The sequence below is a fragment of the Rutidosis leptorrhynchoides genome, chromosome 4 (genome assembly GCF_046630445.1).
Source record: "Rutidosis leptorrhynchoides isolate AG116_Rl617_1_P2 chromosome 4, CSIRO_AGI_Rlap_v1, whole genome shotgun sequence".
Lineage (NCBI taxonomy): Eukaryota > Viridiplantae > Streptophyta > Magnoliopsida > Asterales > Asteraceae > Rutidosis > Rutidosis leptorrhynchoides.
Window position 1 is genome coordinate 57,614,767 of NC_092336.1, and position 25,413 is coordinate 57,640,179.

Consider the following 25,413-nt stretch of genomic DNA (forward strand, 5'->3'; position numbering starts at 1 on the left):
AAAATGATGGTGAATTAATGAAAAAGAAAAATGAAAATATCACATTCCCTTCTCAAACTGTGTAAATGGCATTTACGAGTACTTAATTAACCCAGCCCAAAATATTTCCAAACACATCTACAGTCTACAAGTACAACAACAACAACAACAACAACAACAACAAAAAAAAAAAAAAAAAAAAATCCAGTGATCATTTCTTTATTTTTTTCTGTAAATTTGTAAATTCTAGAGTTCCCCCTAATGGCACTCCAACCTCAATGTCGAAACCCTAACTGAAACCTCAACCCTAATTCGTAATTCCCCTCCTTTTGTCACCTAAATTTTCAACTTTTTCTTAATTACAACCAAAAAACCTAGCTTCATTATACTTTTATGGCATCATTGATTGATCCGACACCAGCACCTACATCACTTGCTCCTGGATTCAGGTTTCATCCGACCGATGAAGAGCTTGTACAGTACTATCTCAGGCGTAAGGTTTGTGGTAAACCGTTTCGATTCGATGCCATTGCTGATGTTGATGTATATAAATTTGAGCCCTGGGATCTTCCAGGTTAGTTTTCATTTTGTTAGTTTTTCAATTTATTATATTTGTTGTTCTTATTTAGGGTTATATAGTGAACGAAGTATACAAATTAGTTGTTGCATTGCTATAGGTTTGTCAAGGTTGAGAAGTAGAGACTTGGAATGGTACTTTTTTAGTGTGCTTGGTAAGAAAAGTAAGCATGGTTCCCGGCCAAATCGGGCTACTGAGAAGGGTTACTGGAAGACTACCGGAAAGGTCCGAGTTGTATGCTATAGGTCTCAACAGATTGGGATGAAGAAAATTTTGGTTTATCATAGTGGCCGGGCCCCAAAAGGCGAGAAAACAAACTGGGTTATGCATGAATATCGGCTCATTGATCATGAGCTCCAAAATTCTGGAGTTGTGCAGGTGAGGAGGATATTATTATATGTATATATAATATATAATAATATATATTTAGTGGAAATTCATATGTATCTAAGTCGTAAGATCAAAAATAAAAAATTTGTTTGTGTCGATGTATGTTCAAGACTCATAGGTATTTGAGGATGTCACATCGGCATAAAAATTACTAGTGTAGAGATCATGGCCCAAGTGAAAATTAACGTAATCCCGTATGATATAAAGTCAATTCTGACTTACAATCGATGTGGAATGTGATGCCATGAACTCCTGGATGTGATTTGTCATCTAATTGTTTTGTATATACTTTCATCTTTCAAGTTGGTTGTTATATTATGATTTTTATCTGGTTTAGATTTACTTTGTATGATCTTGATTTGGTGTTTATAATTTTTACACTGGACTTAGGGTTGGCAGAACACATTTGTCCTGTGTCGAATCTGTCAAAAATGTGGTTCTGGACCTATGAATGGTGAAAAGTACGGGGCACCATTTATCGATGAGGAGTGGGAAGATGATGAGACTGTATTTGTTCCCGAGCACGAAGTTTGTGCTAAGGAATTACCTATTGATATGGATTTTTGTTCAGATCCTTTTGATGTTGAGCAGGTTTGTACTTTTTCTGTGCTTTAGTATCGATAATCACTGCCTAGTTGACTATCAAGCTTTAGGGAGAAATTTCTAATTTGGTCAACATTTATACATGATTTATCATACACAAACTATATCTCTATACTTACATCTTTGTAAATTGGTATAGATCCACTATACTTCTGATATACATTCAGCTTTTACCTTTTACTTACTAGTAATGCCCCTATCGACGTTTGTCTTGTTTTTGCTACACAAGTCAAGCCATTATTCTTCTCTCTCTTTTTTTTTTTTCTTTCTTTTTTTTTTCAAACCAACCCATTTACTATCTATGCTTTTCCCAACTGTTTGATGTCTCCCTAATTTTATGTTTTTATTTTTTTGGATTTGATGAAATTATCTAATGTCATGTTATAAATGATTTCTTTTGTTTAACATGTTATTATTGATGGTGATATATTTTAATATAAGGGTGCTCTCTTGTCTTTATTTTGCCTCTTTTTTTGTCAGAATTTTTACTCAGCAGTAGAAGATGGTCCTCTTCCTCCAAGTATCGTTTGCAGTATTAACATGAACCCTGCTGATATATCAACAATCGTGACTAGTGACCCTCTAAATTATTTGGTGGGTCCAAGTGAATGTGAACCTCAGGTTAACCAAAATGATGGATCAACCTCACTTGATTTGCCTGTGCAGACTGGGTTGGATACCGAGTCTGTGAACTGTGTATTTATGGAAGAACCTAGCAATAACATGAATTTTGACGTTGATTGTTTGTTTGATGAACCATATTATGATGCTACTGGTGACTTCTCACTTGATGAAAGCTTAAGTTTTCAAGCTGGTAACCTTAAAAATGTTGTGGAGACAGATTCTGGCCTTGATATACTTGATGAGTATACCTCGCTCTTGAATCCAGATTTTGACAACTATTTTGATCCGGTCGGAACCGAGAACACTCTCCCTGATTCATCCGTACCTCGTGAGGTGATAACTTGTTTGAAATATACTTTCCATATCTTGCTTTGATAATAGAAGGCACAATTTTGACTCATATAATTCTGAGTCGGACTATTTGGGTTGTGTTTTTATTCAAATGGGTTAAGTTTAAAATTTTTTGCTAGTAGGGCAACTGATCATACTACTGTGTACTACCATTCATGTCTTTTATGCAAAGATTTAGATTAATGTTTTAGTTCTACTTGTAATCCTGATTTAGCTTATATAAAAAATGGAGACAATTTGTGGTCAACTTAACCTGTCTTTGCCTGGTAATGAACTGTTGACCAACCCACCCGTATTGCCACCTCTAAGATATCAGACTCGCTAACAATATGCTCTTTTTGTTACTGATAGAACGTGAATGGTGGAACCCATCAATTGACCAATACAAGCCAGCCATTTGAAAGACAGAACGACAATTTGGCTGCTGCAAATCGAGGAAATCAAGATCAAAAAACAGGTAAAATGTCATTTTTCTTCAGAATTGGTTTTTGCTCAAGTACATCTCAAAGTCAAACTCAACCTTTTTCTCTGCTTGTGTGTACAGATACTGCACACTCGTATCTCAAAAAGGCAAGTTACATGCTGGGTAACATTTCTGCCCCACCCGCATTTGCATCCGAGTTCCCTACAAAATACATTGATTCTGCTTTTCAAGCTTCAAATTTGTTGAATGTCACGTCTAGTATGATCCGTACCGGGAATGTCTCTTTCAATGGTGGTGCCGTCGACTTGTCGCTGCGCAAGCACACTCAACTCAATATAGTTCTGTCGTTTGGATTGGGTCAACAGGAGGTCAGTTATGCTACCTCACATCAAGTTGTGAAGCCCAATCCAATGGGGTCTCGAAGTTGGTTTTACTGTGTGTTTGTGTCGATTCTGGTTCTTTCTTTGAGCTTCAAGATTGGGAGTCTGGTATGCTCTAGGTCATTCATGAGCTGAATGATCAAATCTGACTATAGCAACAAAACTAAAAAGTGTTCTTGACCAGTGTAAGCTTATTTACCTAGATTTTCAGTAGGTTTTTGAAAAAGAATGGCTTGTTATTCTAGACTTGAGATGTTGTATTGACAACTACTCCGTATTAAACCGAGTCCTAGCTATCAAGTATATAGACTAACAAACTTGAGTTTGTGTATATTTATATTGGTCGTGTTATAGGCGTTGTTATTTGACTACTCCGTAATTAGGTATCATGTATCTTTTTACTTTTGTTGACTGAACTCTTGATGAGGGATCACTTGCAACTTACAAGATGCGAGACCTGTTTTTTTTTTTTTTTTTTGATTAGCCTGGGTTTTCTCCTCGCTATGCGAGTCGACTATATCCCAGGGCTACTACCCGCTTTGCGGGCAGCCCGGAGTCATCGCGGGTGAATCTTCGTGGCCAAGATGGGGTTTTTAATTGCTTGCATGGATTTGAAGATGCGAGACCTGTTGCTCTATATACGTGGGAGATATGTTCAGATGATATGATAATGAGGATCTCATGAATCAGAAAATATAATCGACCACAGTATTTTACAAGTAAAAAGTGGATTTGTTGCATTCGAAAAACTACTGCAAGGTTTTTCTTTGCACATCGGTTCATAAGATTTATTCTTATATAGGATTTGTTAGTATAAGATTCATTTCTTTAAAAAATAAATAAGAGTCAGTTTAAGGATATTGATTATTAATAATTTAATTGTTAGTCATTATTATATCTTAAATTTAATTGAAAAATAACTAGCATTAAACAAGGCCTAAAGAAAAAAAACTCTTAAGCTTTTGGTTCCTGTACTAAACTGGGTAAATACCGGTACCGTATTAAAAAATACTGAATTCACAAATAGTTAAAAACCATTTTCAGTCAGTACTAATTCGGTATGATATCGGTGTGGTTATGGTCCGATTTGAATATCCTCGTTCATCCATATCATAAAGGCACAAGTTAATGATTGTTTAAATTTCTTTTCATATCATAAATATAATAACAACGATCATGTATGTAAAATTAGTATTATTAGTATACTAACTATTAGGCAAAAAAGGTTAACAGTAACCAGGGACATTTTTGTCCTTACACAAAATTTTTTAACCTTTTTCCTTCCTTTTCCCAAATAAAGCCCCCCAACTTTGTTCAAAAAATAAAACCGACCCCCCAAACAGGGGGTAAAGTGTCAAATAACTATTTTCATAGAAAACCTTAACTAAACTCCGCCCAAATATTCAACAGGTCATATCTTCTCGCTCGCAACGAGTTAAATTTTTCCGACAACATCGTTAAACTCGAAATAATTTTAAGAACACAATGTCACTAACTATAGGCAAAACGGACGTTTTTTAAAAAAGATAAATATTTGAGGTACTTTTCATACACGTTGATTTTGCGTTAAATTTTTAAAAGTCGACAATTCCATATCGAAACGCGGAGATGTAAAATAACATTTAAATCTTTGACGGGTTATACCTTTTAGTTCGACTCGAGTTGCGCTTCAATGACATGATCGTTAGCTACGAAATAATTTTACAAACTAAACACAATAAAATACATTGAAAATCGAACCCCCGGCGCGAACCGAGGGTTCGATAACTAGTTAATACTGTAATAAATAATACTCCGTATTATGCTCCATTATTTTATGTTATAGTTTTTTTTTTTTTTCTGATAAAAACGATAACTTTATTACAAAGGCTTTATCTCAGGAAGAGATAAAGAAAAGCAAGATACAAAAAGAGACTACGAGTAGGGCTCGAAAACATATAACTAAACCTAACGACGTAACCGGAATAAAAACTAACCAAACCCAAGTCACGCTCAATACTAACAACTAGCTAGCACGACTAACAAGCACAAAAAAGATGATAAAAGAAGACACAATACACACCAACAAAACCTAACCCTACTAACCGACAACATCATCCTTAACACACTCTTTGGACATGAAAAATGGACCTCCTTGCTGATGTTGGTGTCGACGCCATCTCCGGCACTAGCCTTGAACAAAAAGGACGCACTCGTAACCTATGAAAGTGCCTGACGAAAAGGTATTCAAATCGTCTTTTCTAAACTCATAAAAAAGACCCTCTTTTTCTAGCAAGCATCCTTACCCGACCCATAACCTTACCCGACCACAAGACCATTTACAATCCCCGTAGTTAGAAAGGATTTTTTTTTTTAACCTTCTAAAGTTAATTGGATTGGATGTATATATATGATATTTGTAGTTGGAGATATATGTATCTTTACCAGCGTGTGCTAGAGGCGGTTCTCACGGTTTTATAACTTGTGTTCACCAAACTCCATCGGCGCCTGACCTCAGGCCAGGTAACAACAATACTACTTCCACTATCTATATATCTCTATATATCTATCTTTGTTTGTATTAGTGAGCTCATTTGAAACTCCTACATAATTATCATCCTCAGTTTGTTGATCTATTACATCCAGAACTGTAAAACACGCAATCAAACGCTATGGTATCACCTGATTCTGGTTACGCGTCGTCGAATGATGGAGCTGCTCCGGAGAAATCTTCACCTCACAACTCAGAGCAACTTCCTCCTTCAGGTATTGTTAATTTTATATTATTATTAATTCTGATCTGCTATTTTAACCTGATTTGATGATTGTTTATGTCTCAATTGATTATACGAATCTATAGCCTGTTAGACTCAGATGAGTTGCTAGGTTTCCACAACGCGTTGTTAGTTTCCACTTTCTAATGATATGTACGTTAAGTGTTAAATGTAAATTAGGTTTTTAATAGGCATGCAATTTTATTAAGATGTGTGCATTATTGAGATTAAATTTTAGATTAGTGACAGATAATTGCATCCCGTATGTGTTTTTTGTAGGTTATTGGTTTGATTTATCGATAAGATATAATAGATAGATGACAAATGCTTTGTGTAGTTATCTTCTTGTGAGAAAGAAAGATAAAATCAGTAGACATTTGTCTTCTTAAATAGAATTAAGGAAACATAAATTATATCTCTCCTGCACAAACACACCAATGAAACACACATAGACTTTTCTTAAACTTTTAAGCTTGTATATATAATTGTATATAGTAGATTTGGAGTAAGATATTACAATAAATCTGGCAGCCACGAGATTCCGTATCATTATATCGCTTTTTCTCTATTCTGGTTACTGCTGTTTTGAAAAGGGGATAGAGTACTTGGTATTCTTTTGTCAATACCACAGGCATATGACTTTGAACAACAGCCAAGTAAACAAATAGAAAGAACTAAATGAAGTATTAGATAGAAGAAATTAAGCATCAAGCCATATCTGAGGTTAATATAGAGAAACTAAACTGGAAGAGTATGACTAAACGACAATACCTGACAACAGTGACAAGTACAAAATATGAACTTATTAATAATAAATGAGATTCTCCTTATGTATGTTCAGACTTGTCTTTTGTAAAGGTGTTGTCAATCCAGATTTGTTGATGCTCTTATACTTACGTTATACTCATCTCATTAGTTAACTTTCATGCACTGTAAGTGCTGGTGGATTAGGTACCAATACCTGAGCAGCAGATCAGACCTAAGTTTGTGCGATTATTATTATCTGTGGTAATATATGTTTTCTGTTTCCTGATTTCTTTATAAGGAAAAATAAGACTTATTGAGATGTTTGGTCAACTCCAACATACGACATTGAGTACCAGTTGGAAAAGAAACTTCTAATAAGAGGAGGGTGTTGGGAGAGGGTGTTTGTTGATTTATAGTACTAGTGGAAATAACTTACTCTGGATACTGAATTTTAATTAGGTTACTTCTAATCGATAAGTTAGTTAGAAAAAAAGTATAATGTTATTGACAAGTTTTATACAGCTTCACGTTGTTGCCTACATGTTATATTTATTACTCTCTTCTAAATTTACCATTTTCTGAAGGGATCTAGACTATTAGTTGTGCTCATCTGTTCTGTTTAAGAGCTTAGCTGTATGCATAATGGGGCTTTTTAAACTAAGACTATTTGATAAAAGTTTTAGCCTATGCGTCCATTCTTTCTTATATTATCATCTCTCTACTCATGAGTCAAGATGCTTATTTTACATGTTGTCTTATTATGAGGCTACTGGTAATAGCATTTATTTACATGCTCTAGATGGTATGGAGATTACATATCTGAGGTTTCTCGCATCAAATGCCGAGGCTGGTTCAATCATAGGAAAGGGTGGAACAACAATTTCTGATTTCCAATCACGAACTAATGCTCGAATCCAGTTGTCACGCAATTATGAGTATTTTCCCGGAACAACTGACAGGGTTATTATGGTGTCGGGAACAATCGATGAAGTTCTTGAGGCTGTTGAACTTATCCTATCTAAGTTGCTCAATGAGGTAACCATATTAACACACTTTTTTATCATTTGGTAGCCTGGATGATTGTAACTTACAGAGTAATATGTATTGTTGATCAGTTTTATGCTGAAGAAGGTGATGAAGCTGAGCCCAGATCAAAAGTTAGATTAATCGTACCCAATAGCTCTTGTGGCGGACTCATCGGGAAAGGGGGATCCATGATAAGGTAATAATGCTGGTCACCATATTTGAATATTTGATCAGTTACTTTGATAAGCTGTATCTTTTCTGGTATTACTTTTTTAAGACCCAACCTAATTGAGAAATGTTATTCGTGATTTAATGATTATGTTTTGGGTTTGGTTGCTTATACTTTGTTTACATGCTATAGCCACATGAAAAGTTTGGCAACAGAGTTCAGCAACTTACAAGCTTACATAGCATTCGTTGTTGGTATCATTGACTTTTGAGTAGTATGTTTTAAAAAGAAAGAGGCGGGTTCCTTAATAAAGTTCAGTAAATATTTGAATTTGTTTCACATAGTATATTTAATGTGTTAATTTGTACTATTTGTGGCTCTTGACGATGATGTGTGGAAGTAAGTTTTATCATATATGTCGTTTTTTGTATACTTAGTTTTGCTTTTGATGTGATAAATGGCTTATGTTAATGTGATACAGTTCTGTTGCTTTAGATCTCTAGATCCTTGCTATATATTCTGAAAATAGGGAGATTGTCTAATATAGCATTACATATGGTGCCACAGTTGTTAAAACCGCTAATTGGGGATTAATCAGCCGGAAGCTGGTAGGGATTAATTGGATTGAACTCTTTATTTATTCAAACATTAAACTTTAAATTATGTGTAAATATAGAAAAAATAACATAAAGAAACATAAACTATAACAATATAGTCTAGAAACATAATGATAATCATTCAGTTGTTCACATACTCCAAAATTCTAAGATGTTAACCGATTATGACCCACTAAATTCGATTCTGACCCATTAAACGGTGTTGACCGATTAATTAGAGGGTTTTTGAAAATCTAATCAGCCTGCTTCTAAAACGGAATTAATAGGGATTTTTACAACAGTGTATGATGCTCGTATCATGTACTTGTTTTGTTTAACCAAGATTGTTACTGTAGACTGAAATAAAACAGTAAAGAAAGCTGATGTGGGTGTAGATAGCAAAAACTGCTATTTTATCCAACTGTAAACTTTGATATCATGATGGCGATCATAGTGATGGCTTTATGTGTATAGATGTTCACAAAATTCACTACTACTTCTGTTCGTTAGTTTATTTTATTAGTTCATTTTTTTAACTTTCCCATACCTCACTCATGTGGGATTGGGTTTTGTTGTTGTATTTTTTTAACTTTTTTTTTCAGTTCATTTTATCATGATTTTGCTACTATCCATATATATATTACTCCGTATTTATTTGTGTTCTCGGTTAGTGAATTCTGCAAATGGTTTATTTTGTATTTGAGTCTGTTTTAGTTTTCTGATATGCCATTTCTTTTGTGCCTTTTTCGTCTCATCATTTGCTGCTGTTCATGGAGATTCTTTAGGGAATGAAAAATATGCTTCTTTATTGCTCATGTTTGTACGCGTTGAGGAAAAAATGCGCATGTCAAAATCATGGCACTGTATTTAACACTATTTTGACATTTACATGTTTGCATATAATATTCTGACAACTTCTGGTCATATTTTTTGCATTACAGGTCCTTCATTGAAGAATCTCAGGCTAACATTAAGATCTCTCCTCAGGATAACAACCATATTGGATTGAGTGATAGGTTGGTAACGGTTATTGGTACCTTACAACAGCTGATGCATGCCATTAATTTGATCCTATTGAAACTGTCTGAAGCTGTCTACTATGTCCAATCCATTGGCCCCACATTTCCTTATGCTGGTACGCTTTCTTTTTACTTGACTTGATTCTCATTTCTTTGTATGTCCAAAGCTGCTTTGTAAGCTGTTGTTATGAATTATAAAACGCCAACTGTATAATAAGGTTATTAACTTTCTGTTAAATTTTCGTCTGTTGTGCTCATTAAGAATCTATTCATCTGTTGTGCGTGCAGTACCATACAATGCCCCCAATTATGGACCACCTGCGATTGGTGGAAAGTTTCAGAACAGCCGCTATCCGAATAATAAGGTTATTAACTTTCTGTTAAATTTTCGTCTAATTAATTTTTCTTTTGTGACTCAATGCCAAAATGAAATAACCTTTGATGGCAAACGTTGTGTTCATACATAGCAAATAAATTATGCTGTAAAAAAGTTTACATAGCTGAATCAATTAAGCAGTAGAACTATAAATCTTTTTGAGATTTTTACCACTAGCTTAAGGGGTAATGGGTTAAGACATGCTGGGGCTGGAAGTGGCCAGCTTGTTTGAATTGATCTTCAAATGCTTTTTTATCCATTTTCAATTTTGTTTAGAAATAGTTACTTTTTGGTTATGATTACAAACACAATAATAATCCAAATTTTTATATCAAAATGTTTTGGTAGTTTTAATGTTGTATCTATTTAAAATAGACTGTGGACGACTTCCAATTCGTTTGGTGCACTCATCCTTTGGACAAATTTCTTTGACTGATGAATTTGACCTGTTCGAGAAGAATAAAACCCAAACAAAGTGAACTTTTTCCACAGTAAATCAATTAAATTATCACAACTGCTAGCATTAATTGAATTTCGGTGTTGTTACAAGATGTTCTGTTATAGTTCATAACACCTGTTTTCTAATGCTCTGTTTGCAAAAGCATGATTGTTTCAGTTCGATCTGCATATAACTTCCGGGTGTTTTGCAGGAAGATGTGAGTAACTTGATGACTATGGGCGTTGCAGATGAGCACATAGGGCTTGTTGTGGGACGGGGTGGCAGGAATATCATGGATATTAGCCAGGTAAGTAATGAGTACCTTCATTGCTCAATACATGCATTTTGTTTTGTCACATAACTTCTCTCGTTACAGATTAGCGGAGCTAGGATCAAGATTTCTGAAAGAGGTGATTTCATATCTGGGACATGTGATAGGTATGCATGCAGCTTTCTAATATATTCACTTTCCGAAATGTACACAAAATAATATGATATCTTTGATAGGGATTTGGGAAGGGGGATTGTGTCCATCTATGATTATTCAAGGAATTATATTTGCTATATTTCGTTGGGTGAAACTGTGTTGATTAATATGATTGTATGGGCTGTTGCAGGAAAGTAACAATCACAGGGTCACAAAGGGCAATCCGTGTGGCAGAGGCAATGATAATGCAAAAAGTATCGTCGGCTTCGGCCCCACCTCCAGAAACAACTGCAGACCATCTTCCTGTTGAAAATTTGTCACTCAACAACTAAAACTGCAATAAATTGTTTTTATGGTTCTTCGTGGGTTTCACTATCTCCATACGATATGCGGTCGAGTGTGGAAGGAACAAACCAGTGAGCCTTATTTAAAGAAACACATAGGTTTTTGCAAGAAGTTGTTGTAATGAGGGACTGCGAGAGAAGACTTAAAATTATTATAGTTTTTAAGTTATGTTGAAAAAGTGAGGATCCAATATTCGACTGGCCAATTATGTTTTCATGTGCATGAGCATGGTTGTTTGCAAGTTTAGATGTGGTATTATTTGATGATTATATGCATGTGAAACAGAGTGGTGAGTCCTTTTACCTCTATTCAATTCATTTAAATCAAGTGATTCTTTCATTACATGAGCCTCTAAACATATGACAAGATAGATTAAATAAGCAAACCAAACGGGGTGAACACCCATAATTCCGTAAACTAGCCAATAGAAAGAATGGTGAAATATGTAAAAGTCTACTAAAAGTGTCATTTCTCAAATGCTCTGCAAAATTGCAATCAATGGGAAATAAGAATTGGTCCGCCGCCTTCTACTGGACAACAATATGCACGTGTTAATCACGTGACCTGGTTTGGTTATTAAAAACATATTGTGAAATTTAAATCGCCTCAGTAAGCTGGTTTTGGTGAAGAAAATTAGCGTTCTAAGGTGGTTGAACTAGATTGATTTGAGCTGGCTTAATTAGAGTTTTCTAAGTCCATAGAAAAAGCAATATCTTTAAATGTTATATTCAAGTGTTTCTTGCTTGAGTAGATTAAGATAATATGGTGATAATAGTAAATGCGGAGTAGCAATGAGAAACCTTATTTGAAGAAAAGGAAAAAAAGTATATATTCATCAAACTGACTTTTGAGTTACTATAATACATAAGTGAAAATGGTAAAAAGGTTGAGTAGGTGACACATACACAAGTGAAAATGGCAAAAGGTTGAGTAGGAGATACACTTTGTTGTTTGCTTCAATGTGCAAAAAGGTATCTCTCTTATGCATACTTTTATTAGATCTTGTTAACATTATTTTTTTCTGTTTTAGAAAGGTAATTCTAAATAAAATACCTTATATCAACTGGTTTTGAATTCATAACCACTTAAATAAAGTATTTTTTTATAGCGCTAAACTATAATCCCTTTAATTTCTTTTCATTTTTTTTGTATTGCATCTTAAAAAGTACAAAGTATCGGAAAACATATAAATAATAATGTCACATTTATAAAATTTATAATGTTTCCATCATATCAAATAAATAATTATATTTCATTTGGGATTCTCGATTGTGTTTGGTCGGCTGTTTGACGGTGTCAGGTGCTGTGAAGTTTCAATGGGCTAGTTTCTTCGGTTTCACATGGTCTACTTAGCTCGTTTTCTTTGCTCCAGTATTTCCGTGGTGGTCTCCCTTATAATCGTTATCTTTAGATCTCATTGAACCACAACTCGGCGCGGATGAGTCATCATTATCGGTTTTGTATTATTTGACACTGTCATTACATAGTTGTTCGGGTCTCGGCTGTTCAAATGTCTTCAATGACGGGGGTTTTGCCATGTTTACATTAGGGCTTCTCTCGGGTTAGGGGTTGTTTCATACTTAATCTGCAATTGTTACGGATTTCCCGCCACCAAATGCAAGTAGGTGATACACTATTTGATGAATATCTCAGAATGATCAATGATGTTCGAAGACAACAATTTTGATTGTTTTGGTTGTTAAATGTTTATTGGTTTCAATTGTCAATCTACCTTTGAGTAGAAGGTAAGATTTTTTTTTTTTTTAACGGCAGAAGGTATATATATTATATATTAACACAAAACGATACAATATTGTCATAGGTACATAATAAAAGCGAAAGAGAATCATAAAAACAACAAAACGGAAATTAGAAAACGAGATGGAAATACTCCACAAGTTGCAGGAAAACGCCTTAGTCCGTTCATTATCATTAAGACCGAGATTGGACTTGAGAAGAATTAACTAAACAAGCTGGAGCAGGGACGGAGCACAGTGTTGGCAATTCAACGACAAAGCACCCCGAGCCGCACCAAATTCTCTCGACCAAAACGACTACTCCAGGAGTGGGGCAAAAAACCTACATGGAGAACAAATTAACCAATCCCTGTTCTTGTAGTAGATATCGCAAGTGAATCATAAACTCGAGGATTTGCTAGCCAAACATCCCAATCGATGTTAAAACCTTTGACTCTATTTGAGATCCATTCAAAGCATTTGAGTTGGATGTCCTTAAAGATCATGGCACATGTCGGTTTTGCCTTGGAAAAGGTAGAAGCGTTTCTACTTTTCCAAATCAGGTAACCCGTAACCCATTCCGTGGCTTGCCACAACTTCTTACCCAAATCAGAGCTGAAATTAAATCCATTCCCAAGAAAACATTCATTGATGCTCAAGTTTGTGAAAGGTCCGAGTTTCCACCAATCACAAACCCGATTCCAAATTTCCAAAGCGAACGAGCATAAGATCATCGCGTGTTCCACCGATTCCAAACCATTATCGCAAACCGGACATCGAACAGTACCCAAATCCATTCCTCTCTTATCAAGTTCGACTCTAGTAGGTAATCTTTTATGTCGAGTACGCCAAATAAATGATTCGACCTTGAGGGGGACCATATTGTTGCGAATCGACCCAACGCCTCCATTGACTGTAGGTAGGTTGCTCCTAACCAAAATATCCGTAAGCTTTTGGACCGAAAACGAGCCATCGTTGCTCCATGACCATGACCATTCCTCTCGACCTGTGCTACATGGGATGAAACTCGATAGAAGGTTAGTAAGGGCGGTGAGGTCCCCAGCCAATCTCCCCGAGATATGGCGGGACCAACACCAGGTCGCATGAAATACCCCATCCACCCAACGAGCCCGGTCAAGAATAGTAGCCTCATTATTAGATTCGAGTCTATAAAGTCTATTGAATTTTTCTTTAAGAGTAATGTCCCCAATCCAGAGTTCCTCCCAAAAACTTGTTTTAGACCCATCAACAATCCTTTTTTTGAAGGAATTAGAAAATGCAGAGCCGGTATTAAAGATGTTTTTACCCACCTTAAGGATACCCGCCCAAGTGGAAGAGACCCATGAGGCGGGGATAGAAAACGATGAACTAAAACCCCCGTCCTCCCCGTAAATGTTTTTAATAATAGAAACCCAAAGAGAATCATTTTCATGTTTAAAACGCCACCACCATTTTGCAAGAAGGGCACGATTTTTTAAAACAAGCGGGGCGATATCTAAACCACCAACTTCGCGAGGCATAAGACAAGTATCCCATTTAATCCATGCTATTTTTGAGACCTCGGAGGACCCGCCCCAAAAAAATCGACGCCTCAAACCCTCAAGTTTTTTAATAACACACGACGGGGATAAATAAAGCGAAAAGAAATAAAGAGGTAGACTAGAAAGTACCAAATTAATTAGTGTAACTCTACCGCCATAAGAGAGGGATCTAGCTTTCCAATCCGCCAATCTTTTTTCAAATTTTTCGAACACCGGATCCCACGATTTCGAAAGTTTCATTGACGATCCAAGTGGGAGCCCAAGATAGGTGATAGGAAGTGTACCTGCTACACACCCAAGCCATGCCGCCATATTTTCCGTTTCTACTTTTGAGACCCCAAGTCCATACACACAACTTTTATGAAAGTTTATCTTTAACCCCGATGTTGATTCAAAACACTTAAGAATTTTTGTGAGATTTTGTACGTTACGTCTATTCCATTCCCCGAAAAATAAAGTGTCATCGGCATATTGCAAGTGTGTGACACGAACATCGCCCCGACCAATTGGAATTCCCGTAAACCGATTATGAGTAACGGATAGTTTAGTGAGGTGGTTCAAACCTTCAGCGACCATGATAAAAAGGTAAGGTGAAAGGGGATCACCTTGCCTCACGCCTTTCTGAAGGGAAAATTCTTTAGTCGGCGAGCCGTTGACCAAAATGGATATGGAGGCGGAAGAAAGACATGCGAAAATCCAAAGTCTCCATCTATGACCAAAACCCATTAACTCCATGATTTCCATAAGGAAATTCCAATTGATGCTATCAAATGCATTTTCAAAGTCGACTTTAAAGAGGAACCCTTTTCTTTTGGTTACTTTGATATCGTGTAGAACTTCATTCGCTATTAACACCCCATTGATAAGGCTAAAAAGGAACATATATTTCATAGCATTATCCCCCAAGAAAGACAAGATTTTAGTTGCAATTGTTCCATTTTCAAGTAATATTCGTTTATTTTAAATAAGTGCGAAGACAAAAGGCGAAAACGACGATTTGAAGACAAAAAGGTCCAAAAAGCTAAAAAGTACAAGATACAATTAAAAAGGTTCAAATTATTGATGAAGAACGTCTAAAAATGACAAGAGTACAAGTTACAAAACGCAAAGTACACGATATAAAATTGTACGAAAGGACGTTCGAAAATCCGGAACCGGGACATGAGTCAACTCTCAACGCTCGACGCAACGGTGTAAAAATTACGAGTCAACTATGCACAAGAATAAAATATAATATTTAAATAATTCATAATAAGAATAATATTAAATAATAAAAAGTTGTTAATTGAGCATAGTTCAGGGGTCATAAATGAAAATTTCAATTCATAATTCGCCTATAAAAGGCATTGCATTCGATCATTTTATGTATCCCTAATCCATCTTTCTCTTCTCTCATTCATACGATATATTTATATTTATAATTTATATTTTAATTTTAATTTTAATTATAATTCTAATAATAAGGGTATGTTAGCGAATATTGTAAGGGTGTAAGTCGAAATTCTGTCCGTGTAACGCTACGCTATTTTTAATCATTGTAAGTTATGTTCAACCTTTTTACATTAATGTCTCGTAGCTAAGTTATTATTATGCTTATTTAAAACGAAGTAATCATGATGTTGGGCTAATTACTAAAATTGGGTAATTGGGCTTTGTACCATAATTGGGGTTTGGACAAAAGAACGACACTTGTGGAAATTAGACTATGGGTTATTAATGGGCTTTATATTTGTTTAACTAAATGATAGTTTGTTAATGTTAATATAAAGATTTACAATTGGGCGTCCCTATAAATTACCGTATACACTCAATCGGACACGATGGGCGGGGTATTTATATGTACGAATAATCGTTCATTTAACCGGACACGGGAATGGATTAATAGCCACTAGAATAATTAAAACATGGGTGAAATTATGTACAAGGACACTTGGTATAATTGATAACAAAATATTAAAACCTTGGGTTACACTCAGTCGACATCCTGGTGTAATTATTAAACAAAATATTAAAATCTTGTTACAGTTTAAGTCCCCAATTAGTTGGAATATTTAACTTCGGGTATAAGGATAATTTGACGAGGACACTCGCACTTTATATTTATGACTGATGGACTGTTATGGACAAAAACCAGACGGACATATTAAATAATCCAGGACAAAGGACAATTAACCCATGGGCATAAAACTAAAATCAACACGTCAAACATCATGATTACGGAAGTTTAAATAAGCATAATTCTTTTATTTCATATTTAATTTCCTTTATTTTATATTTAATTGCACTTCTAATTATCGCATTTTTATTGTTATTGTATTGCACTTTTAATTATCGTACTTTTTAATTATCGCAAGTTTATTTTATCGCACTTTTATTATTCGCAATTTCATTATCGTTATTTACTTTACGCTTAAAATTAAGTCTTGTATTTAGTTATTATTTTACATTTGGTTTTAACTGCGACTAAAGTTTTAAAATCGACAAACCGGTCATTAAACGGTAAAAACCCCTTTTATAATAATAATACTACTAGTACATATATATTTTTGTATTTTTACAAATATTGTGTGTAAAAAATATAGCGTTAAACTTCACGAGCTCCCTGTGGAACGAACCGGACTTACTAAAAACTATAGTATAATACGATTAGGTACACTGCCTATAAGTGTTGTAGCAAGGTTTAAGTATATCCCACTCGATAAATAAATAAATAACTTGTGTAAAATTGTAGCATATTTAATAGTATTTCGCACTAAAATAATACTATTTTGTATACACCCCCTACGACATCAAGTATTTTTGGCGCCGCTGCCGGGGACGTTGAAAAACGCTATATTTTTGTTATGTTTGTTTAAAAGTAATTTTTATTTTTAATATATTGTAATAAGTGTTAAAAAAAAAAATACAACATCAAGTTTTTGGCAAATCACCCTCCCACCGTTTAATCATTTTTCTACAAAAGCTAGTGTACCTAATCAATATTTCTTTTTGGCGCCGCTTGTCACTATATACCCATAAATATCGTGACAATTGCAAAATATATAGTGATAAAGTTTTAGAAAAGTCGTATTTATTAAATACTTCAGGGGTATATTATGTAACTTATAATTAATAATTTCTATTATGTCGCTTTCATGTGAATAGTAAATTAATTAATTTCGTTTCATTTACTATTCATGAATAGTAAATGAGTTAAAAAAAAGAAAGGTAAGTATCACCTAGTTTTAACATCACGATGTGTTATTATTAAACTTCATCATTTAGTTTAATTACTTGCAATTGTTCATTTAGACAATAGAATATAATATTGTACTACAACAAATATAAAATAAAAGCTGTTTGTGAAAAGTACTTTGGATTTAAGATAAAAAAAAATGTAAAAAGAAAATTGATTTGAATGTGCCAAAGTGATTTCATTTGAGAAATTCTTGAAAACACGTGATTTGAATGTGCCATAGTGATTTTATTTATGAAATTATTGAAAACACTTTGAAGAAGCTTCAGGAGACGGTTGGCTTCTCAAAAACAGATGAAAGGCTACAAATTTTTTTAAGAGGGCAAAAAGTATCTAAGTTTTATTTATACACTCAAATACTAAAAAAAAAGTTACACATACAACTTTAAATTTTAGGGAGGCGAGTGCCCTCCCATGTCTCTTGAAAGCTCCGCCGATGCCTAGTATCACCTAGTTTCTCGTAGCCTTAGAAAAAAAAATTAAAATCCTTAAAAAAAAGAAATATTAAATCGTAAAAAAAAAAATAACATATTAAAAAAAAATTAAAAAAAAAAAATTTAAGTTTTATTATCTTTAGATTTTTAGAATCTAGTCGCAACTTTTAGTATTAAGTTTAGTTTTGCCATAATTATTTTTTTACTTCTAGAATTTTTAGGCTTTGTCGTAAAATTTCTTAAGTGCTTATTCCTTAAACTAAGTTTTAGGCGCTTTAGAATTTTGCGACGTCATTTTTCGTGCTACTTTCTTATTTTTATTTATCTTTCGACACCGTTTACCTATGTATCAATTACAATTCCAATTAGTGATCTCTATTTGTAGTTTTAATTTTAAGATAGTGATAGTTATAAGGTTGGATTAACCGCGTGTTTACAAACCACTCTTCGTCTTTTTCATTTTTCGACACTTTTCGACGCGCAATCTTTTTCTCTCTTATTTCTCGCCATTCTAGTTTTTAGGACTTAGAATTTTTTCTACTTCTTCTCTAAATTTCTTAAAATTACGAAAATTTATTTTAAGTGGTTAAATTGATAGACATCAAAATTTTCTGGTTCGTAGTAATAGTTGGATTTGTACGTGGACCGGGTTATTGGAGCCAAACAGTCCTCAATTATATTGAGACCAAACGAATCCTGCCCCTCTGCTGCATCTTTTGGCTATTCGAAACGTGGGCAAAATCAGAAAAGTCTATTGATTGGATAACTTATATAATTTTTCTTTCCTTTTTAAAAACTAATAGGATATTCAGTGAATGCACCGAGCAAGACGTTCACCACCTTTTGTACGTTCACCACCTGTAACTAGATCAAGACATTTAGCAAATATTGTCGCCGTTGATTTTTCTTTAGAATCGTCATCCAGTCGACCAAGTACTCCAATTCAAATTTCCGATAATCCATTTTTTGAACCCAACCTCACAATTGAGAATCCAGAGAATATTCAGGAACGGTTCGTAGATCCTGAACCATTAAACTTTCCTCCGGAACCACCAATCATTCAAACAGAGATTGTTGAGGAACGAACCATTAAATCAGAATCATCTAGTGATACCGATTCAACAAATTCAATTATGGAGAATCTGGAACCTTTAAGTATGGAAGACCGAATGAGAGCTAAACGCACTGGCCAAGGTCACGCAATTACTCATCCAGACATTAATGCGCCAGATTATGAAATCAAAGGACAAATTCTACACATGGTGACTAATCAATGCCAATTTAGTGGTGCGCCGAAGGAAGATCCAAATGAACATTTACGTACCTTTAATAGAATCTGCACACTATTTAAAATCCGAGAAGTTGAGGATGAACAGATATATCTCATGTTATTTCCCTGGACTTTAAAGGGAGAAGCCAAAGATTGGTTGGAATCGTTACCTGAAGGGGCGATCGATACATGGGATGTTTTAGTTGACAAATTTCTTAAACAATTCTTTCCTGCATCTAAAGCCGTAAGACTTCAAGCAGAAATTGTTACGTTCACACAGAAACCAAATGAAACTCTATATGAGGCGTGGACAAGATATGGAAAGTTATTAAGAGGATGTCCGCAACATAGTTTAGACACCTGTCAAATAGTACAAATATTCTACCAAGGATGCGACATCACTACAAGGAAAGACATAGATATAGCAGCTGGTGGTTCTATTATGAAGAAAACCGAAACTGATGCTTACAAAATTATTGATAACACTGCTTCCCACTCACATGAGTGGCACCAAGAAAAAGATATCGTTAGATCATCTAAAGCAGCTAGAGCCGATTCTAGCCATGACTTAGATTCCATTTCCGCAAAGATAGATGCTGTGGAGAGACGAATGGAAAAGATGACTAAAGATATTCACTCAATACGAATTAGTTGTGAGCAGTGTGGAGGACCACATTTGACAAAAGATTGTCTCAGTATTGAATTAACAATGGAACAAAGAGAGAATATTTCATACATAAACCAAAGGCCTGGAAATAATTATCAAAATAATTATCAACCGCCAAGACCGATTTACAATCAAAACCAGAATTATAACAGAAATATTCCATACAACAACCAAAAAGGTCCTAGCAATCAACAAGTATCCAATAATAATTACAATCAGCAAAGACCAAATTTTCAAAACAAACCACCACAACAAACCGATGATAAAAAGCCGAATTTAGAAGATATGATGACGAAGCTAGTTGAAACTCAAACGCAGTTTTTCACCTCTCAGAAACAAACCAATGAACAAAATGCTCAAGCATTTAGAAATCAACAAGCTTCTATTCAAAATCTGGAACAAGAAGTAAGTAACCTAGCAAGGTTAATAGGTGAAAGAAAACCGGGAAGTCTACCTAGTGATACAAATGCTAACCCCCGGAATGAAACAGCTAAAGCCATTACCACAAGAAGTGGTACAACACTTAAACCACCGGAAATACCTGTAACTTCTAATGAAACTATTCCTACTCCACAAGAACCACAACCTGATCAAGATAAGGAAAAAGAACCGGTAGTTGAAAAGGTTAATGAAGATAACACAGTTAAGGATAAACCTTATGTTAAACCATACCAACCACCACTTCCTTACCCGAGTAAAATGAAGAAAGAGAAACTTGAAGCCGAGCAATCCAAATTCTTGGATATGTTTAAACAAATAAATGTAAATCTTTCATTCATTGATGTGATTTCAGGAATGCCTAGATATGCTAAATTCTTGAAAGATCTAATCTCAAATAGAAAGAAAATGGAAGAACTCTCGGCTGTTACTATGAATGCTAATTGTTCAGCAGTGCTGTTGAATAAGATACCAGAAAAACTATCTGATCCAGGAAGTTTCACAATTCCATGTTTTCTGGGTAGTCTTAGTTCAATAGAAGCATTGGCAGACTTAGGTGCTAGTATAAATCTAATGCCGTATTCACTATACACTAAACTAGACCTTGGAGAATTGAAACCAACAAGAATAAGCATACAACTAGCCGATAGATCAATAAAATATCCTAGAGGGATAATGGAGAACATGCTAGTTAAAGTTGGTACTTTAGTATTTCCAGTAGATTTTGTTGTTTTGGACATGGAAGAAGATTCTCAAGTTCCTCTCATATTAGGAAGACCATTCTTAAACACGGCTAAAGCAATGATAGACGTGTTCGGTAAGAAACTGACCCTAAGTATAGAGGATGAGAGTGTTACCTTTTCAGTTGATAGAGCAATGCAACAACCACAATCTGCACACATGCAGAATTATTAGAATAATTTCCAGAATTACAAGGAACAGGAGAATGTTCTTTAGGAGAAGGTAATGAACCAATTGATGAAGCTGAAATGTTAGCTACACTTATAGCTAATGGATATGAACCAACAACAGAAGAAATTCAAATGCTAAAAGAAGAAGACAGATATCGATACAAATCATCGATAGAAGAACCTCCGAAATTAGAGTTAAAGCCACTTCCAAACCATTTAGAATACGCTTATTTACATGGTGAATCTGAATTACCTGTAATAATATCGTCTTCTCTTAATGAAAATGAGAAATCACAACTCATTTCTGTGTTGAAAGCTCATAAACCAACCATTGCATGGAAGATTCATGATATTAAAGGAATAAGTCCTTCGTATTGCACACATAAAATCCTTATGGAAGAAGGTCATAAAACGTATGTGCAACGCCAACGAAGACTAAATCCTAATATGCAAGATGTAGTTAAGAAAGAGATTATTAAACTGCTTGATGCAGGTTTAATTTATCCAATTTCTGATAGTCCATGGGTAAGCCCAGTTCAATGCGTGCCTAAGAAGGGTGGCATGACTGTCATTACAAATGAGAAAAATGAGCTTATTCCTACTAGGACTGTAACAGGATAGCGTGTGTGTATTGATTATAGAAAATTAAATGACGCCACCAGAAAAGATCACTTTCCCTTACCTTTCATAGATCAAATGTTGGAAAGATTAGCCGGAAATAGTTACTATTGTTTTCTAGATGGATTTTCCGGATATTTTCAAATTCCAATAGCACCCGAGGATCAAGAGAAAACCACATTCACTTGCCCTTATGGTACTTTTGCTTACAAACGCATGCCATTTGGACTTTGCAACGCCCCTGCAACCTTTCAAAGGTGTATGATGGCGATTTTCCACGACATGATAGAAGAATGCATGGAAGTATTCATGGATGACTTTTCAGTCTTCGGTGATACATTTAAATCATGTCTAGTTAATCTGGAACGAATGCTAATTAGATGCGAAAAATCAAATCTAGTACTTAATTGGGAGAAATGCCATTTCATGGTTAAAGAAGGCATCGTTCTTGGACATAAAATTTCAAAAGAAGGAATTGAAGTGGATAGAGCTAAAGTAGATGTAATTGCTAAACTTCCACATCCCACCAATGTCAGAGGAGTTAGGAGTTTTCTAGGGCATGCCGGTTTTTACCGACGTTTCATAAAAGATTTTTCTAAAATTGCCACTCCTATGAATAAACTCCTAGAAAAGGATGCTCCATTCATCTTTTCAGATGAGTGTATCAAATCTTTTAATATTCTTAAAGAGAAACTCACTAATGCGCCGATCATGATAACACCAAATTGGAATCTACCATTTGAACTAATGTGCGATGCAAGTGATTTTGCAATGGGAGCCGTTTTAGGACAAAGGATTGAAAAACGATTTCAACCTATATATTATGCTAGTAAGACGTTACAAGGAGCACAAACGAACTATACAACTACTGAAAAAGAACTCCTTGCTATTGTCTTTACTTTTGACAAATTTCGTTCATATCTCGTTCTATAAAAAACAATAGTCTATACCGATCATTCTGCTCTTAGATACCTATTTTCGAAACAAGATGCCAAACCACGATTAATTCGTTGGATCTTACTATTACAAGAGTTTGATATTGAAATCCGAGACAAAAAGGGAGCAGAAAATCTCGCCGCCGATCATCTTTCTCGTCTTGAAAATTCCGATTTAGAAGTTCTAAATGAATCAGCCATAAAAGACAACTTTCCTGATGAATATCTATTGAAGATAGATTATAAAGAAATACCATGGTTTGCAGACTATGCAAACTACTTAGTTTGTGGATTCCTTGAAAAAGGATTATCGTACCAAAGACGAAAGAAATTCTTCAGTGATATAAAACACTATTTCTGGGAAGATCCACATCTGTTTAAAAGTTGTCCCGATGGAATAATACGCCGATGTGTATTTGGAGATGAAGCTAGTAAAATATTAAACCATTGTCACACAGGACCAACAGGAGGGCATTATGGGCCTCAACTAACAGCAAGAAAAGTTTATGATGCTGGATTCTATTGGCCTACAATTTACAAAGACGCACACCTTCTTTGCAAATCCTGTGATGCATGTCAAAGGGCCGGAAAAATAAGTCAACGTGATGAAATGCCACAAAATGTCATCCAAGTATGTGAAGTATTTGACATTTGGGGTATTGACTTTATGGGTCCATTTCCAAAATCTCATAATAATCTATATATACTCGTAGCCATTGATTATGTATCTAAATGGGCGGAAGCACAAGCTCTCCCAACTAACGATGCACGAGTTGTAGTCAACTTTTTAAAACGTCTTTTTGCAAGGTTTGGAACACCGAAAGCTTTAATAAGTGATCGGGGTACTCATTTCTGTAATAATCAACTTGAGAAAGTTCTTAAAAGATATGGAGTAACTCATAAAATCTCCACCGCATATCATCCACAAACAAGTGGACAAGTTGAAAATACCAACCGAGCTTTAAAACGTATTCTAGAGAAAACCGTAGGATCAAATCCGAAGGAATGGTCTATTAAATTGGAGGATGCACTCTGGGCTTTTAGAACAGCCTACAAAACTCCAATTGGAACCACACCTTTTAGACTTGTTTATGGAAAAGCATGTCATCTTCCAGTAGAAATTGAACACAAAACATTTTGGGCTTTGAAAACATGTAATCTTGATTTACATGAAGCTGGACGTCTACGATTAAGTCAACTAAACGAATTAGAAGAATTGAGACATGAAGCATACGAAAATTCGTTAATCTATAAAGAAAGAACGAAGAAATGGCATGATAAAAGAATCAGAAGTTCAAAAGAATTTAAAGAAGGAGACAGAGTTCTTCTTTTCAATTCACGATTCAAGCTATTTCCTGGAAAATTGAAATCAAGATGGTCTGGACCATTCATAGTCAAAAGAGTTTTCCCATACGGAACGATAGAATTAATAAATTCAAATGGGATTGAATTTAAAGTTAATGGTCACAGAGTTAAACATTACATACATGGTCCGATGGAAGTCGACAACGAAGTTAATCACAATTTCGACACCACAGCTAACTAAGTGTGGGGAGAATCAAGTCTTTAAAGGATAATATGTATTTCTGTTAGAGTTAGATTGTCTGTTTTCGTGTAGTTCTCGAAAATGGAACCCGAATGGTCTTTCCCTAGCAGACCCTAAAGAACTAGTCTTCTCTCCCCATTCTGAATTTTTTTTTTTTTTTAGGTTTTTACAAAATGAAGACTGCCTGTGAACTAAACCATGGTCTAATGCTACACGCTTTGATCACTAAACGTAATAATGACATACTACCGAGTGAATTAGTATCAGTAATCAGAGAAAGAATGGGCGGAGTTAGAAAAGAATCCAGATGCGAAGATAATAAATTACAATTTGGTAAAGGAAAATCAAAATCCGCAGCGAAAAGAAGAGCACGACACCTAGAAAGATGTCACAAATGCGGAAAATGGTCACATGGAGGTAAATGTTCAAATAATCAAACCTATTCAAATACCGAATTTGTTACTTTATGCAGAGACGGACCGTTCATATGTTTAGAAGAAAAGACACTGAATGCTCGAGGTTACGCCTATGTAGCCATGGAAAACCAATTAAACCGACTATCTTATGAATGGGATAGATCATATAACTAAGAAATCTATTTCACAGGTATGTCTGTACAGTTTTTATTTTTATTTTTATTTTTAACCTTTTGATAATAAACGCTAATTTGTTCGCTAAAAAGTATTAAATTGGTATTGAATAAAATTAGGTTTGGCGACCGAAATTATTGATATCATTCAAAAATTTACTACATCACTGCGAAATTTAACGTTTATTCTTAAGGTATAAATATCTTTAATCAATCAACCCAAAATATTTCAAAAATTCGTCATGAGTTAAATTAAGTCTTGGAACCG

The 25,413-nt window shown here is 34.8% G+C and overlaps 2 protein-coding genes across 3 annotated transcripts; both read left to right on the forward strand.

Annotated features, from left to right (window-relative positions):
• Positions 1-247: 247 nt before the first annotated feature.
• LOC139841311 (NAC domain-containing protein 78-like) lies at positions 248-3,680 on the forward strand. Its single transcript, XM_071831535.1, has 6 exons — positions 248-553; positions 657-934; positions 1,346-1,537; positions 2,030-2,506; positions 2,876-2,981; positions 3,069-3,680. Exons 1-6 carry the CDS (start codon positions 373-375, stop codon positions 3,461-3,463), a joined length of 1,629 nt encoding a protein of 542 aa, XP_071687636.1. The 5' UTR covers positions 248-372; the 3' UTR covers positions 3,464-3,680.
• A 2,024-nt stretch (positions 3,681-5,704) lies between these two features.
• On the forward strand, positions 5,705-11,372 carry LOC139839981 (protein BTR1-like). Of its 2 annotated transcripts, none has more exons than XM_071830201.1 (9): positions 5,705-5,830; positions 5,954-6,073; positions 7,628-7,863; positions 7,944-8,050; positions 9,561-9,754; positions 9,927-10,003; positions 10,665-10,760; positions 10,830-10,891; positions 11,071-11,372. In XM_071830201.1, exons 2-9 carry the CDS (start codon positions 5,980-5,982, stop codon positions 11,210-11,212), a joined length of 1,008 nt encoding a protein of 335 aa, XP_071686302.1. In that variant the 5' UTR covers positions 5,705-5,830; positions 5,954-5,979; the 3' UTR covers positions 11,213-11,372. The 2 variants fall into 2 exon arrangements, with proteins under 2 accessions (XP_071686302.1, XP_071686301.1); XM_071830200.1 differs by having other exon boundaries at positions 5,761-5,830; positions 5,932-6,073.
• The last annotated feature ends 14,041 nt before the right edge of the window (positions 11,373-25,413 follow it).

Bases quoted from the DNA above. Each gene is read 5' to 3' on its own strand.
- LOC139841311 (XM_071831535.1), top strand. From the start codon at position 373: ATGGCATCATTGATTGATCCGACACCAGCACCTACATCACTTGCTCCT. The intron at 554-656 runs GTTAGTTTTCAT...GCATTGCTATAG, and splicing joins TGAGCCCTGGGATCTTCCAG to GTTTGTCAAGGTTGAGAAGT. The intron at 2,982-3,068 runs GTAAAATGTCAT...TTGTGTGTACAG, and splicing joins AAATCAAGATCAAAAAACAG to ATACTGCACACTCGTATCTC.
- LOC139839981 (XM_071830201.1), top strand. From the start codon at position 5,980: ATGGTATCACCTGATTCTGGTTACGCGTCGTCGAATGATGGAGCTGCT. The intron at 6,074-7,627 runs GTATTGTTAATT...TACATGCTCTAG, and splicing joins AGAGCAACTTCCTCCTTCAG to ATGGTATGGAGATTACATAT. The intron at 8,051-9,560 runs GTAATAATGCTG...TTTGCATTACAG, and splicing joins AAAGGGGGATCCATGATAAG to GTCCTTCATTGAAGAATCTC.